This window comes from Triturus cristatus, chromosome 6 (genome assembly GCF_964204655.1).
Source record: "Triturus cristatus chromosome 6, aTriCri1.1, whole genome shotgun sequence".
NCBI lineage: Eukaryota > Metazoa > Chordata > Amphibia > Caudata > Salamandridae > Triturus > Triturus cristatus.
This window is the reverse complement of record NC_140589.1, coordinates 1,845,470,624-1,845,483,589: the sequence shown is the minus strand read 5'-3', so window position 1 is coordinate 1,845,483,589 and position 12,966 is coordinate 1,845,470,624. Positions and strand designations below refer to the sequence as shown.

At 46.0% G+C, this 12,966-nt stretch overlaps 1 protein-coding gene across 2 annotated transcripts in view; it reads left to right on the top strand.

Annotated features, from left to right (window-relative positions):
* The window catches only part of IFT172 (intraflagellar transport 172), a 1,173,227-nt gene that overhangs the window by 266,470 nt on the left and 893,791 nt on the right, over positions 1-12,966 (top strand). For both annotated transcript variants that reach the window (XM_085613308.1, XM_085613307.1), the window contains exon 9: positions 10,980-11,103. In XM_085613308.1, the coding sequence (XP_085469434.1) occupies positions 10,980-11,103 (124 nt within the window). The remainder of the gene's footprint in view (positions 1-10,979; positions 11,104-12,966) is intronic.

Genomic DNA, 12,966 nt, shown 5'->3' with positions numbered 1-12,966 from the left:
TTTAAAGGATAGAGAAGGGCGTCTCCTTCTGTGGCTACAGAAGTTGAAGACTTCAGAGAATCCTCTTTCAGATGTGGTGAGTGTGTCTTCAATCCAAACTGCTCCCTCTTTGAAGAGATCAAGGGACTCTCAAAAGGTTTCTCCTACCCCTAAAGTGGTGAAGAAACATCATGGAGATAAGACCACTACTCAACCTTCTACTTCAAAAGGGGTGATTTCCCCCCCCCCCCCCAGGAGTCTATCTGAATCCTTTACGCCCCCAAGATCTGATTCTCAGGCGTCTAAGACTCCATCTGCGCAGTTTTTACCTCAGAAACTGCCTCTCTCGTCAACGAGCTCTTCAAACTTCCTCCGTCGACAAGTGCTGCCGTCGTCACATCTACATCGACGACGTCGACATCTTTGTCTATGAAGCCAGCTATGATCCTATCGTCGGCGTCTTCACCGTCGACGTTGATTTCAGTTAAGGTGAGACCCATTTTGTCTACGCTACCTTTAACTTCGTCGTCGGCGGCAATCAAGCATAGAAAGAAGCAGACGTCGTCGACTGTGGCTTCGTCGTCGACTGTGGCTTCGTCGTCGACTGTGGCTTCGTCGTCGACTGTGGCTTCGTCGTCGACGGTGGCTTCGTCGTCGACGGTGGCTTCGTCGTCGCCGGTGGCTTCGTCGTCGACGGTGGCTTAGTCGTCGACGGTGGCTTAGTCGTCGACGGTGGCTTCGTCGCTGACGGCTCAACGGCGAATTTCACCATTACCAACAACGGCTACGACTCCATCTCAAGAATTGATACCACTAGGGGCTTCAAGCTCTCTGTTTCAGCAACGACATTCGTCTCTGGATACCCTGATGCCAATTACCACTCCTAAGCAGCCTCCAGAAGTGCTTTTTTCATCTAATAATGAGGAATAGGAAGATGATAGATTTCGGGCTGCTCGCAGTCCTTCAGAACTTCTAATAAAATGTCAGGAATCAGATGATGAAGATGATTACTCAACTTATGACACACATCCAGTTCAACAACTTCCTATGGCACAATTGCCGTTAAGTCTTATTTCCAACCTACAATATATGCTGGATGATTATAACCGCCGTTTTCCACGGTCTGTTCATACTTCTCCAACGCCGCAGACACCTCAACAACCTGTTTTAAATAAGGAAACAGAAGTCACACCTCCATCAGGGACAAGAGATCAACATCTTGTGGTTCCTCAAATCATACAAGATATTGTCGAGGAACAGGATGATGACGCTGACAAAGAAGAAGGCGAGCTGGATGATGGTTCCTTTCTTTCTGATTGGGACAACTATCAAATACAAACGCCATCTCCTGCTGATCCAGCTCCTTTGGATTCTCCACCAGTCGATATTGGGGGTTTTCATTTGCTCATGGTAAGAGCAGCTAAGAGATTTCACCTCCCTATGACAACCAGGGAGGAAGATTGTTTCTTATATGATTTTAAGGATCAACCTCAAAAGCAGGACCGTTGTATTTCAATTGTTGATTTTATCTGGCAAGAGGGCCTTAAGTTGATGCAAACTCCTAACTCCATTCCAGCTATTCTTCCTAGGATAGATAAAAAATACAAAGCCCCTCCAAATTCTCCTGCTTGTTTAACTTCGCAAACAAAGCCTGATTCCATTATTACTCAGGCAGCCCAACGTCGATCCAGAAACCCATCGTCTCCTTTGTCAGCACCACCAGATCGAGAAGGTCGACGGCTGGATGGTATAGGGAAAACTTTTTCCACTATGGCGGCAGCTACAGTACGGGCGGCAAATTCTTTAGCGATCCTGGGCCGTTACGATCGCCAAATGTGGTCGGACATTTCATCTCTAATTGACCTTTTTCCTGAAACATCTAGACCAGAGGCATTAAAGATTCTCCAAGAAGGAGAAAGAATTTCTTCGGAAATTATAGATTGCGCTATTGATGTGTCCTCTTCTGGCTTCCGTCTTTTGGCTGGTGCAGCGGTCCTCCGGCGTCAGGGCTGGTTGCGGGCCACGTCTTTTCCTCAGGAGGTACAAACAAAGATACTGGACATGCCTTACGACGGTGAATCACTTTTTGGCCAGCATATAGATGATGCCCTTCAAGCAATTAAGAAGGACACTGACACGGCTCGTGCCCTTGGATCTTTGCAATTCAAAAAGCAACCTTTTCGAGGCGCAAGAGGTCGTGGTTCCTCTTCTTCCTTTCGAGGAAATTCGAATCAATACAGACAAGGACAGCCCGCTACTCCTCTCAAAATCAACAGTCTTATAGGCAACAACATTCTTCCACCTACAGACAATACAGAGGAAAATCTTCTTATAGAGGAAAGGATTCCTCCAAGAAACAATGACTCACTCTACACACAGTCGCGAGTTCCTCCTGTTTTTTCAAAACTTGGAGGTCGAATCTCCCACTTCTACTCCAAATGGTCACAAATTACTACCGATCAATGGGTTCTAGATATTGTACGCAGGGGACACGCATTGGAATTTGTAAAGATTCCTCCCAATACTCCACTAAGACGTCCCCCTCCTGCCCACTTAAAAGAGCTTCTGAATCAGCTAAAAATGTTATTGAGAAAGGGCGCGATCGAAGTGGTGCCAAAGCTACAGAAGGGCAGGGGGTTCTATTCAAGGTTCTTCCTCATACAGAAAAAGTCGGGAGAATGGCGTCCCATTTTGGATCTACGTGCTTTAAACAAGTATATAAAGACACAAACTTTTCGTATGTTGTCCCTTCAAGAAGTACTCCCCTTTCTATCCCAAGGAGAATTTATGACAACTCTAGATCTCCAAGACGCTTATTTTCATCTCCCCATATTGCCGAGACACAGAAAATTCCTCAGATTCAGGGTGACCGGAAAGGATTTTCAATTCAAAGTTCTGCCTTTCGGCCTTCGTTCTGCTCCCCGAGTGTTCACAAAAGTCCTGGCACCGGTGGCAGCTTACCTTCGTCTACAAGGAGTACAAATCTTCCCATACTTAGACGACTGCCTACTGAAGGCAAAGTCTTTCAAACTAGCGTCCAAACAAACTCTGTTATGCAGATCCCTCTTCCAATCTCTGGGCCTCACACTAAACATAGGAAAATCTCAGTTACTCCCGGCTCAAAACAGACTGTTCTTGGGAGCCATTCTGGATACCAGTCTGGGGAAACCTTTTGTGCCGCACGAACGACGTCAACGTCTTCGCGAGCTAGCGACTTCTATCCATCTAAAAGAGTTTGTTTCTGTACGACATTTGAAATCTTTCCTCTGGATGTTGTCCTCATGCATTCCTCTAGTCCCTCACTGCCGCCTGAAGATGAGACCCGTCCAGGAAGAATTGGACAAGCAATGGGCTCAGGTCTCAGGAACTTTCAACGACCTAGTAAGAGTCACACATCGCCTAAAAAGAGCTCTTTTATGGTGGACTCACGAAAGAAATGTCTCCTCGGGGCGTCCTTTTCTGGCGGACTCTCCACAATTCATCCTCCCCACCGACGCGTCTTGTAGGAGAGTAGGGTCTGCTTTCTATGTTCACCCCCACTTTTTGCTTTTGCTTCACTGGTTTTCGACTTAGATGTGGCTGTGGCCCTGCCAATCAGACCCACAGCCCAGCTGTTCTCTCTCTAAATTGATACTATGTACTTTAGGTGCATAACCCAATTGGTTAGGGTCACCTTATTGGCCCCTGTACAGTGTACCTTAGGTACCCAGGGCATATGTGTACCCTAGGCCTACCAGGGGCTGCAGCATGTATTATGCCACCCCTGGCCTGGCCTTCCATTATGACACAACTGGCTGATCACTCAGCTGGGGCAAGGTCGTGTAACCACTCCTTGCTTAGGTGTAGTATTCCTATACCTACCTTATATCTAGACACATGTGTTCCTATCAGCCACTCCTATGGCAGGCCTTAACAATCCTGGAGGCAGAGTGCTTGGTAACATGTGAGATGGTGCTCTAGCTTGAGCTGAGCCTGTCTGCAGCTTTCGGAACCATGTCCTTATAGCTGTTCTATGATATAGCCTACCATATACTCTTAAAGTACCTTATAATCTTAAACGGGTATGGTAACTATGGTTTGGCTTTATCGAAACATGTCGTGTAAGGTGTCTAACACTTTGGAATAATACCCCCATACCATTTCTGGCCATGAGGATATTATTCCTCCCTTCTAGAGGGAGAAGACATGTTGAAACCTACTTACCCGGTTAAAGTTAACCAGAGCCCCAGCATCACAAAATGGATGCTGCTGCCACAGACACAAGTCTGACCTCCTGCTGCTGGGAGTCCTTCCAGCGAGGGAGGCTTGGACAATAGGTTTCCTGCCTTGGGAGGTGCGAGCACCACCCTAGACAGGATTTAGTGTATTGGGGCAGGGAGGGTTGAAAGAAACTAGACACTGCATGGGGCACACAAGGTGTCCCATGCATAGTCCAGTTCAAACCGGCGCTGGGGCACTCCAGCCCCAGCTCTGGCGCAAAACTGGACAAAGGAAAGGGGGTGTAACCTCTCCCCATCCTGGTCCCACCCATAGGAGGGACCTTGCAGGTAGCCCAGCCCACTAGCCCAGTATATTAGTAGGTAGCTGAGCCCTGCAGAAATTAGATTAACCTGAATCTGCAACTTGTACAGAAACTCTGGACCTTCGACATTCGACCTCAGGAAGAAGACTGAAGAAATCCCCCTTTTGGCCAAGGAGTGACCACCCTGGGCAACCAGGCACCATCCAGCGACCGCTGCTTGCTTTGCGACTGATCCTACGAGGGACGACTGCAGAGACCGACCAGTGCCAAGACTTCCAGACACCTCTGACTCAGATCCACATCTACAGCGAAGCTGAGACCCGTGGAGGCGACGAGGGACGTGGGACCGGCGACTTGGGAAAAGTGGCTAGTACCTGACCAGCTCCCCACACTTCACGTGTTCTGCGTGGGGCCCTTCTGCACCTGAGTTGCTCGACGCGTTGTCCGGTTGCTGGCCCGTTGGCTAGTGACCTCTGCGACGACGAACCTTTGCTTTCACCTTGCTGGTCCGCCTCCTCCAGACTGGCACCCGCTTCTCTGTGAAAGAGAAGCACCCCAGACCCTCCTGGTCTGCACCAGAAGCAAGTCCTCCATCCTGCGTGGGTTCCGCTTGCCAAGGCTTGTTGGGTCCTAGATCGACATCGACGCCGCCGACAGCAAGAGCCTTCGTGGGACAGCTCACCTCCTGGTCCTGGTCGTCCTCGACACCTCCTGGTACCCGTGGCTGCTGCGACAAGCTTCACCTCTTCACCTGCATCTTCACAACATCGCCTGGTTCCTTCCTGGTTCCTTCCTGGCTCCGGGCTGGTGACCTAGACTCTGTCCCTTCTGCTTGCAGGTTCCTTCCTTCTTGATCCCATCCTGGGATCCACCGGACACTCTTCACTGACTGCCTGTCAGCAACTTTCCTTCAGGCATCCATAGGAGTCAACGACGAAACCCGACGCAAGTTCACACCTATGCACCCGCTGCCCGTGGGCTAGGTAACTTGAGTACTTCGGTGCTCACAAGGGTATTGACTATCCAAGGGTCTAGTTTCCGAGTCTCGACATCCTAGCTATACCAGAAGTGTCCTAAAACTGTTAATTTCTAACAACTTCCATTTCTATCGTGTTTCCACTCTGCACCTGAATCCCGTGGGCCTCCCACTTCCTAACCTTTGGTAGTGTAGTGTAGCTCCAGCGATTCCCTAGGCCTAGGCCTATCTGTGTTTATGACAGTGTTTCTTATACCACTTACTTAGTATATGGTTTGCGTGGCCCCTAGGGCCTAACTGTATTACTTACCTGTGTGACTTAATGTATGCTTAATTAAGACTGTGTTGTACTTACCTCGAATCTCATAAAGAGTGCTGAGGGTTGGACTAGAATAAATACATTCTATTTTTATATACATCTGTTGTGGTGTCCTTTCATTTGGTATTCAAGGGATTACATATGGTATAACAGCTGGCTTCACATGCCATTCAGAATTTAGCCTAAGACTGCTCTTGTCCATGCTACCATTAGGATAGCTGGTCTATAAGGGTGACTTTACAACCAATCATCATAAGGGTTGTTTGGACTGATACAAGGTGTACACTAGAATTAGTGACATCATATATCAGGCAAACTTCTCACACATCTCTCGAGGGTTGGGGCGCCCACTTACAAGGCTTAACTGTGAAAGGCAAGTGGTCTGTCCAACAAAAGACAAAACACATCAACCTTTTAGAATAACTGGCCATTTTTCTGGCTCTGAAAGCTTTCCGAACCATCATTCACGGAAGCACGGTGTTGATCCGTACGGACAACACAACGTGCATGCACTACATCAACAAACAAGGAGGCACGAGGTCCGTTTTGTTGTCCCTTCAGGCTCAAAAAATTTGGGATTGGGCGATTCAACATCGCATCGTTCTCACAGCAGTCCATGTTCCGGGAGCGTCGAACAAGCTTGCAGATTCCCTAAGCAGATCGTCCACGACCAATCACGAATGGGAATTACACCAACCCATTCTGCATCACATCTTTCAGCTATGGGGTCCCCCAAATCTGGATCTTTTCGCAACATATCTGAACCGAAAATGCCAGTTCCACGCAAGTTGGCTTCCCCAACCAAAGTCATGCGGGAATGCCTTTTTGATGAACTGGTCCAAAATATATGCTTACGTTTTTCCACCAATACCCCTAGCCCCCAAGGTTCTACGGAAAATGAGGAAAGAACCCTGTCACATTATCCTTATAGCCCCCCGATGGCCTCGACAGATCTGGTTCACGGAACTGCAGCTCCTGTCTCAGTGCGAACCGATCATGCTTCGTCCTCTTCCAAATCTTTTGACCATGGAACACGGTCAAATTTGTCATCCCGATCCTGCATCTCTACACTTTGCGGCTTGGAACCTGAGCACTTTGAATTTGTGAATTTAGACATCACTTTAGATTGCAGAGAAGTCTTGGCAAAAGCTAGAGCACCTTCAACAGTAAAAACATATAAACTCAAATGGAAAAGATTTTGTTTATGGTGCAATGATGCAAAAATACATCCTATACATTCCAAGCCAGAACAACTTTTGCCTTTCTTTTTGCACCTAGCGAAATCAGGCCTCTCATCCTCTACCCTTAAAGTTTTCCTAGCGGCAATCTCACGATTCCGACAAGATGGCTCTAACTCACTTTACTCGTCAAGAGTAATTCAGCAATTTTTCAAAGGACTTTTTCGGATGTTTCCTCCGATACGTCGGCCTCCTCCACCTTGGCATCTAAACATTGTATTGGCGCAGCTCATAAAATCGCCATTTGAGCCAATCCACAAGGTCAGTCTCAAATATGTCACTTGGAAGACTTCTCTCCTCCTGGCTCTTACATCCTCCCGCCGGGTCAGTGACTTGCAAGCATTTACCATTAAACCACCTTTTCTTCAATTTACTAAAGACTCTGTACTGCTTCGCACCAATCCGGCCTTTATCCTTAAGGTGCCATCTGATTTCCACCTTAGTGAGCCGGTTGTTTTAAAAATAATTTTTCCAAATCCTCAAACTACTGTGGAAAAAACTCTTCATTCTTTGGATGTCAAAAGATGTCTCAAATTTTATCTTCAGAAAACAGCTACTATTCGTAAGAGTGACCAACTCTTTGTAGCCTACGGACGGATGCGACAAGGTCATCCAGTCACCAAACAATCTTTAGCACGCTGGATATCTTCTACTTTTGCCATCAACACGCAGGAAAACCGCTTGCTTCAAACGTTAAAGCGCATTCCACCAGGAAGGTTTCTTCTTCTACGGCGCTATTTGCTGGAGTACCTCTTCAATCCATCTGTAGAGCGGCAAGATGGTCCAGCAGACAAACCTTTACGAGACACTACTGTCTGGATGCTGCAGACAACACGGACACAGCCGTGGGACAAGCAGTCCTTCGTAATCTTTTTAAATAAGGTGAGCCTCTGATGCTTCCCTCCTCCTGTATACAAGGTACTTTTATTTATTTATTTATGTATAGATATATATATATATATATATATATATATATATATGTATGTAGATATATGTAGATATTTATATGCATATAGTCTTTTGCACTGTATATGCTATTGCTTTGATTCTTATGTACCTTGTATTATTCTGATATCACTGCTCACTACTCTTATTCAAGCATGTGAATCTATGAAAGACACCCCAATACTGGAGAAGAACAAAAGTTACTTACCTGTAAACTGTGGTTCTCCAGTATTGGTGTCTTACATAGATTCACATGCGACCCACCCACCGCCCCTCAGAGGCTCTAATTATGTATTTGACTATTATGTCATTCTTGTGCTACGAAAATCTGAGAGCCTCTGGGGAGGGGGTCCTAGAGGGTGCGGACACCTGATTGGCTGGATTTGGACTAAAACATAACGACAGTAATATGTTATAGAGGTGACAAGTTGTCTATCCATGAAAACTCTATGGTTTTACTTTCTTTTAGGCCTAAAAGGCTTATGTTATTACTACATTGCTATGTTATGTACCGTGGGACTCCCACTTCGACGACGGGGAATTTTCAAGCATGTGAATCTATGAAATACACCAATACTGGAGAACCACAGTTTACAGGTAAGTAACTTTTGTTCTTGTGTGGTCACCACAGATTCTGTGGAAAGAGCTATGGCTCAATCAGTTGCTCAGCTCAAGCATGCATGGCTGCGTTAGTCTGGGATTGCAGAGCCTGTGCAGGAGAGCATTCAACTTATTTGTTGAACAGTCTGATTCGGCCTTGAGGCAGTTCAAATCTGGCCGTTCTGATAAATCAACTTGAGTTATTTTGTAAACTTGGGTTGGTGTTGATCTTGTTTAGAGAGGTATCTGCACAAGTGAGTGTGATGTTTTTCATTTGACACGTACAGGTGGTGTTTACTTAATGCAAAACTATGAATATCTGGTATCTTTTCAAGAAGTTTTCAAACATTTTTTAGAAGAAATTGGCTCAAGTAGATTATGTGGATTGAAAAATCAACAACCATAAATTACCTAATAAGCACAGTTTTGTACAATAAATATTGTATATATGTTTTAATAAAGGTTGAATTGACTGTAATTACTTTTAAAAAGGCAGTGGTGGGTTGACAATACAATAATAATATTTTATTGGCATTAAAAAGGAGATTGCTCCTTTTGCACCCCTTAATTCACCATTCATAATTAGATCCTCCTTTCATACTTCTCGTTCAATCCTTAGGATCCTGGACTATTTGACTTTACGGCCTTCCAAGGAAAGAAATTATTTTCCTTCTAATTCGTTTGAAATACTGCTTACTTGTGGCGGAGCATGCTCACCATATCGACTGCAAACAGAGCAGTTACCTGAGCCTAGCATTCTTTTCAGAACTCTAGGCAAGAAGGCAGACTCAATTCTGTCATGGAGAACCCCCTACACAGTAGCTTGCAGATCTGTGTGCACCAGCCTTCTTAAAATACTGAAACTAAATATAAGATCCTTGGTGTATTGTATGGAGGGTCCGAAAGAAAAGATCATAGTTGTATTGGGAATTGTAATGTTTTATCTTTTTACACTAGTTAATACATCAAATATCAGTATTAAGATACAGTAGACTCCTTGATGGACTTGGAGACCCCCCTTGCGTCATCTCTGGTACTTGGCAGCCAGGAGTGCAACAAATGATGCTGCATTATGAGGAAAGTATCAGCGACCTAGAAACGTGAAGCTTTAGGCTATACTAAAAGTAAGGATGAAGGGGTTGGCGTAACATAGAAAATAAACTGATCATAACAGTGTAAATACGTGTATTGCACATTACTTCCTTGTCACTGTTTCCACCAGTTAGTCGGTACTGCCCTCAAGCTATGACCTCTCCCTTGTATTTCAGTACCTGGCTTTCCCTGGAAGTTAGGTCTTTTGCAATAGTGTTGGGGTACCCTGAGGTCGGGAGCAGATGGATGGTCGCCTCTTTTCCCTCTACTACTTTGACTACCTTTGCAGACCATGTTTCCTACCTAGTGGTCTGTTCTGTTCCGATGGAAGCGTTGAGCTCTTCTATTTTTTTCTGTCATCAACACTCCTTCGCTTCTGTGGGCCCACTAAGGTCTCTCCCCTAGTGACCATCTTTATTCTAACTCTGACTTCTGCCATTGCGCAAATAGGACTTCCGCCTGTCTCATAGGGGATGAAATCCCATCCTCATCCCATTGCGCCAGTCTAGGTGGGTGAGTGAGCAAGACAGCTGACTGTCATGTTGTGGAGTGGTAGAGAGGAGGCAATACCCTGCTACAATTCTCTACTAGGATGTTAGCCAGGATTCTGCATTACAAACCTGCTCTCTGGACTGAGCTGTGGAGTCTTGTGGAAACTGATCCATTTAATCATGAACCCCTTTGCAGTTTTGTGATAGGAGTTTTGGCTCACCTGACCTGTTTATCCTTCTGTGTACCAGGGTCTGACCATCTACACCCTTTTTTAATACCAGTTGCTCTAGAATAGTAGCACTTCTTGACACGCATCGCCTTATGATTTTATCCTAACCCCATCCCCAACAGAATAAAACACATTGTTGAACGATGGAAGTTATTTTAAATTCACTTTATTCACTCTTTCACGATCTCTGATCACTATTGCTAACATCAGCAGTTGTCCCTCCAGGTGGAGGAAAGCGTTCTGTAAGACCCTATGATGATGCTTTTCACGTAGGTACACAAGCGGAAAATCAAGATATACCACCACGGTACTACTCACGTGAATGAGGGTTTTTAAAAACGTATAACATCCCAGACCCTGGTTCACAGGACAAGTTATCCATTCTCCTATGATAACTTGACTATAACCCGGAAACCGAATGAATCTCAGCTTCTGCCTCCCTATATTGATTAAGTGATATCCTTCTGTGTAACCTGTGTGATTGGAAGGATTCCAGTGGTAGTATGTGCTTGGATATTCTGGCTAATCTAATAATATGCATTCTTTCTCATGTTATCTTATCACTTTGTCATCGGTATTTGCAAAAGGCTACGGGTGCTGAACTGGAGTCCACGTAGAAGTGCTTGGGAGGAAGCCAAACCAAAGGAAATTCCAAATCTGTACACCATAACAGTTTTGTCCTGGAAACGAGATGGGTCCCGGTTGTGCGCGGTGAGTATCCAGTATTCCTGTGCGACCTACTCATCTAATCTATCTGTCTTAATAACAGGTTGGGAGTGATATTTAAGCCTTGTCCAGTCTTTCTTGTCACATTTCAGCATTTGGTCCAAGTCTGTGCAATTGCAAACATCTGTATGTATATTTGATGTACAATATCAATGAGAGGAGGGACTAGGAGCAGTTAGAAAGAGGTCCTGAACCAATGCTCCTAAAAGTCATACATTGTTCCAATGGATGGTTGCAGTTCCTATAATATAAGAGGGGAGTTACAGCCAGCAGGTAAGCTGTAGATAGTAGGGAATGTCTCCAAGGGTAGGGTGAGTGTGCAGAGTGAGGAGAGAGTACTCCTGTGGTGGTACTGAGTGCCCTCACACACCCTCGCGGATGTATAGCATCCTCGGGGATGGAGATGCACGGTAGTGCTGCTTTGAGAGGGGAAACAAGACCAAATAAAAGTCCCACTTCTCCCAACTCGTGTGGTGTATTAACAACTTCCACGGGTTGAGAGAAGTGGGACTTTTATTTGGTCTTGTTTCCCCTCTCAAAGCAGCACTACCGTGCATCTCCATCCCCGAGAATGTTTTAGCTTGGACCAGGGACCTCTTGATTAAAATACTTAAGGTCCTTGTTTCATTTTTAAACCTGCACTCACTAGCACACACCTACCCACACACCCTCACTCACAAATGCGGCAACTCCTTAAAAGAACTCCACCAGAGAGCCCCTAACCAAGGGCCCGTGAGGGACTGCAGCGCCACCCCCACGAGAAGCAACCTTGCCCAATGATGATGCTATACATCCGCGAGGGTGTGTGAGGGCACTCAGTACCACCACAGGAGTACTCTCTCCTCACTCTGCACACTCACCCTACCCTTGGAGACATTCCCTACTATCTACAGCTTACCTGCTGGCTGTAACTCCCCTCTTATATTATAGGAACTGCAACCATCCATTGGAACAATGTATATGTGATGTATACTGAAGATAAAATACAGTGAAGTGGTGATGTCTGATCAACCTTACTTGCAAACATAAAAAACAATAATCAATTATAAAATGTTCTTCATCAGTAGCAGAGGCGTTTGTGCTGGTTGCTCTCAGTGTGAGTTCTGTCTGTGTATGTTGAGGATGTAGTTGATGTTTTTATATATTTTTATTAGATCATATTAGGAAGCCATTCCTGTATAAAAACACCTTAGAAATTACATTTCCAAAGGAGAACCAAACCAGCATTTATTGTTCAGTGCGTTGCTGTCCTAATATGCTCACGATACCTCCAGGTTCCCTCTCCCAGTCGGAGGATGGTGAAGGTGGAAGTCAGGGAAAAAAGGAGAAGAGGCTTAGGGTATCTCCGCAAAGAGCTGAAAGTGTTTCTGCATCTCCCAGGGGCAGGCATCTGTTTCTGCATCTCCCAGGGGCAGGCATCTGTTGCTGCATCTCCCAGGGGCAGGCATCTGTTGCCGCATCTCCCAGGGGCAGGCATCTGTTGCTGCATCTCCCAGGGGCAGGCATCTGTTGCTGCATCTCCCAGGGGCAGGCAGTCATCTGTTTCTGCATCTCCCAGGGGCAGGCATCTGTTTCTGCATCTCCCAGGGGCAGGCATCTGTTTCTGCATCTCCCAGGGGCAGGCAGGCATCTGTTTCTGCATCTCCCAGGGGCAGGCAGGAATCTGTTTCTGCATCTCCCAGGGGCAGGCAGGAATCTGTTTCTGCATCTCCCAGGGGCAGGCAGGAATCTGTTTCTGCATCTCCCAGGGGCAGGCAGTCATCTGTTTCTGCATCTCCCAGGGGCAGGCATCTGTTTCTGCATCTCCCAGGGGCAGGCGTCTGTTTCTGCATCTCCTAGGGGCAGGTC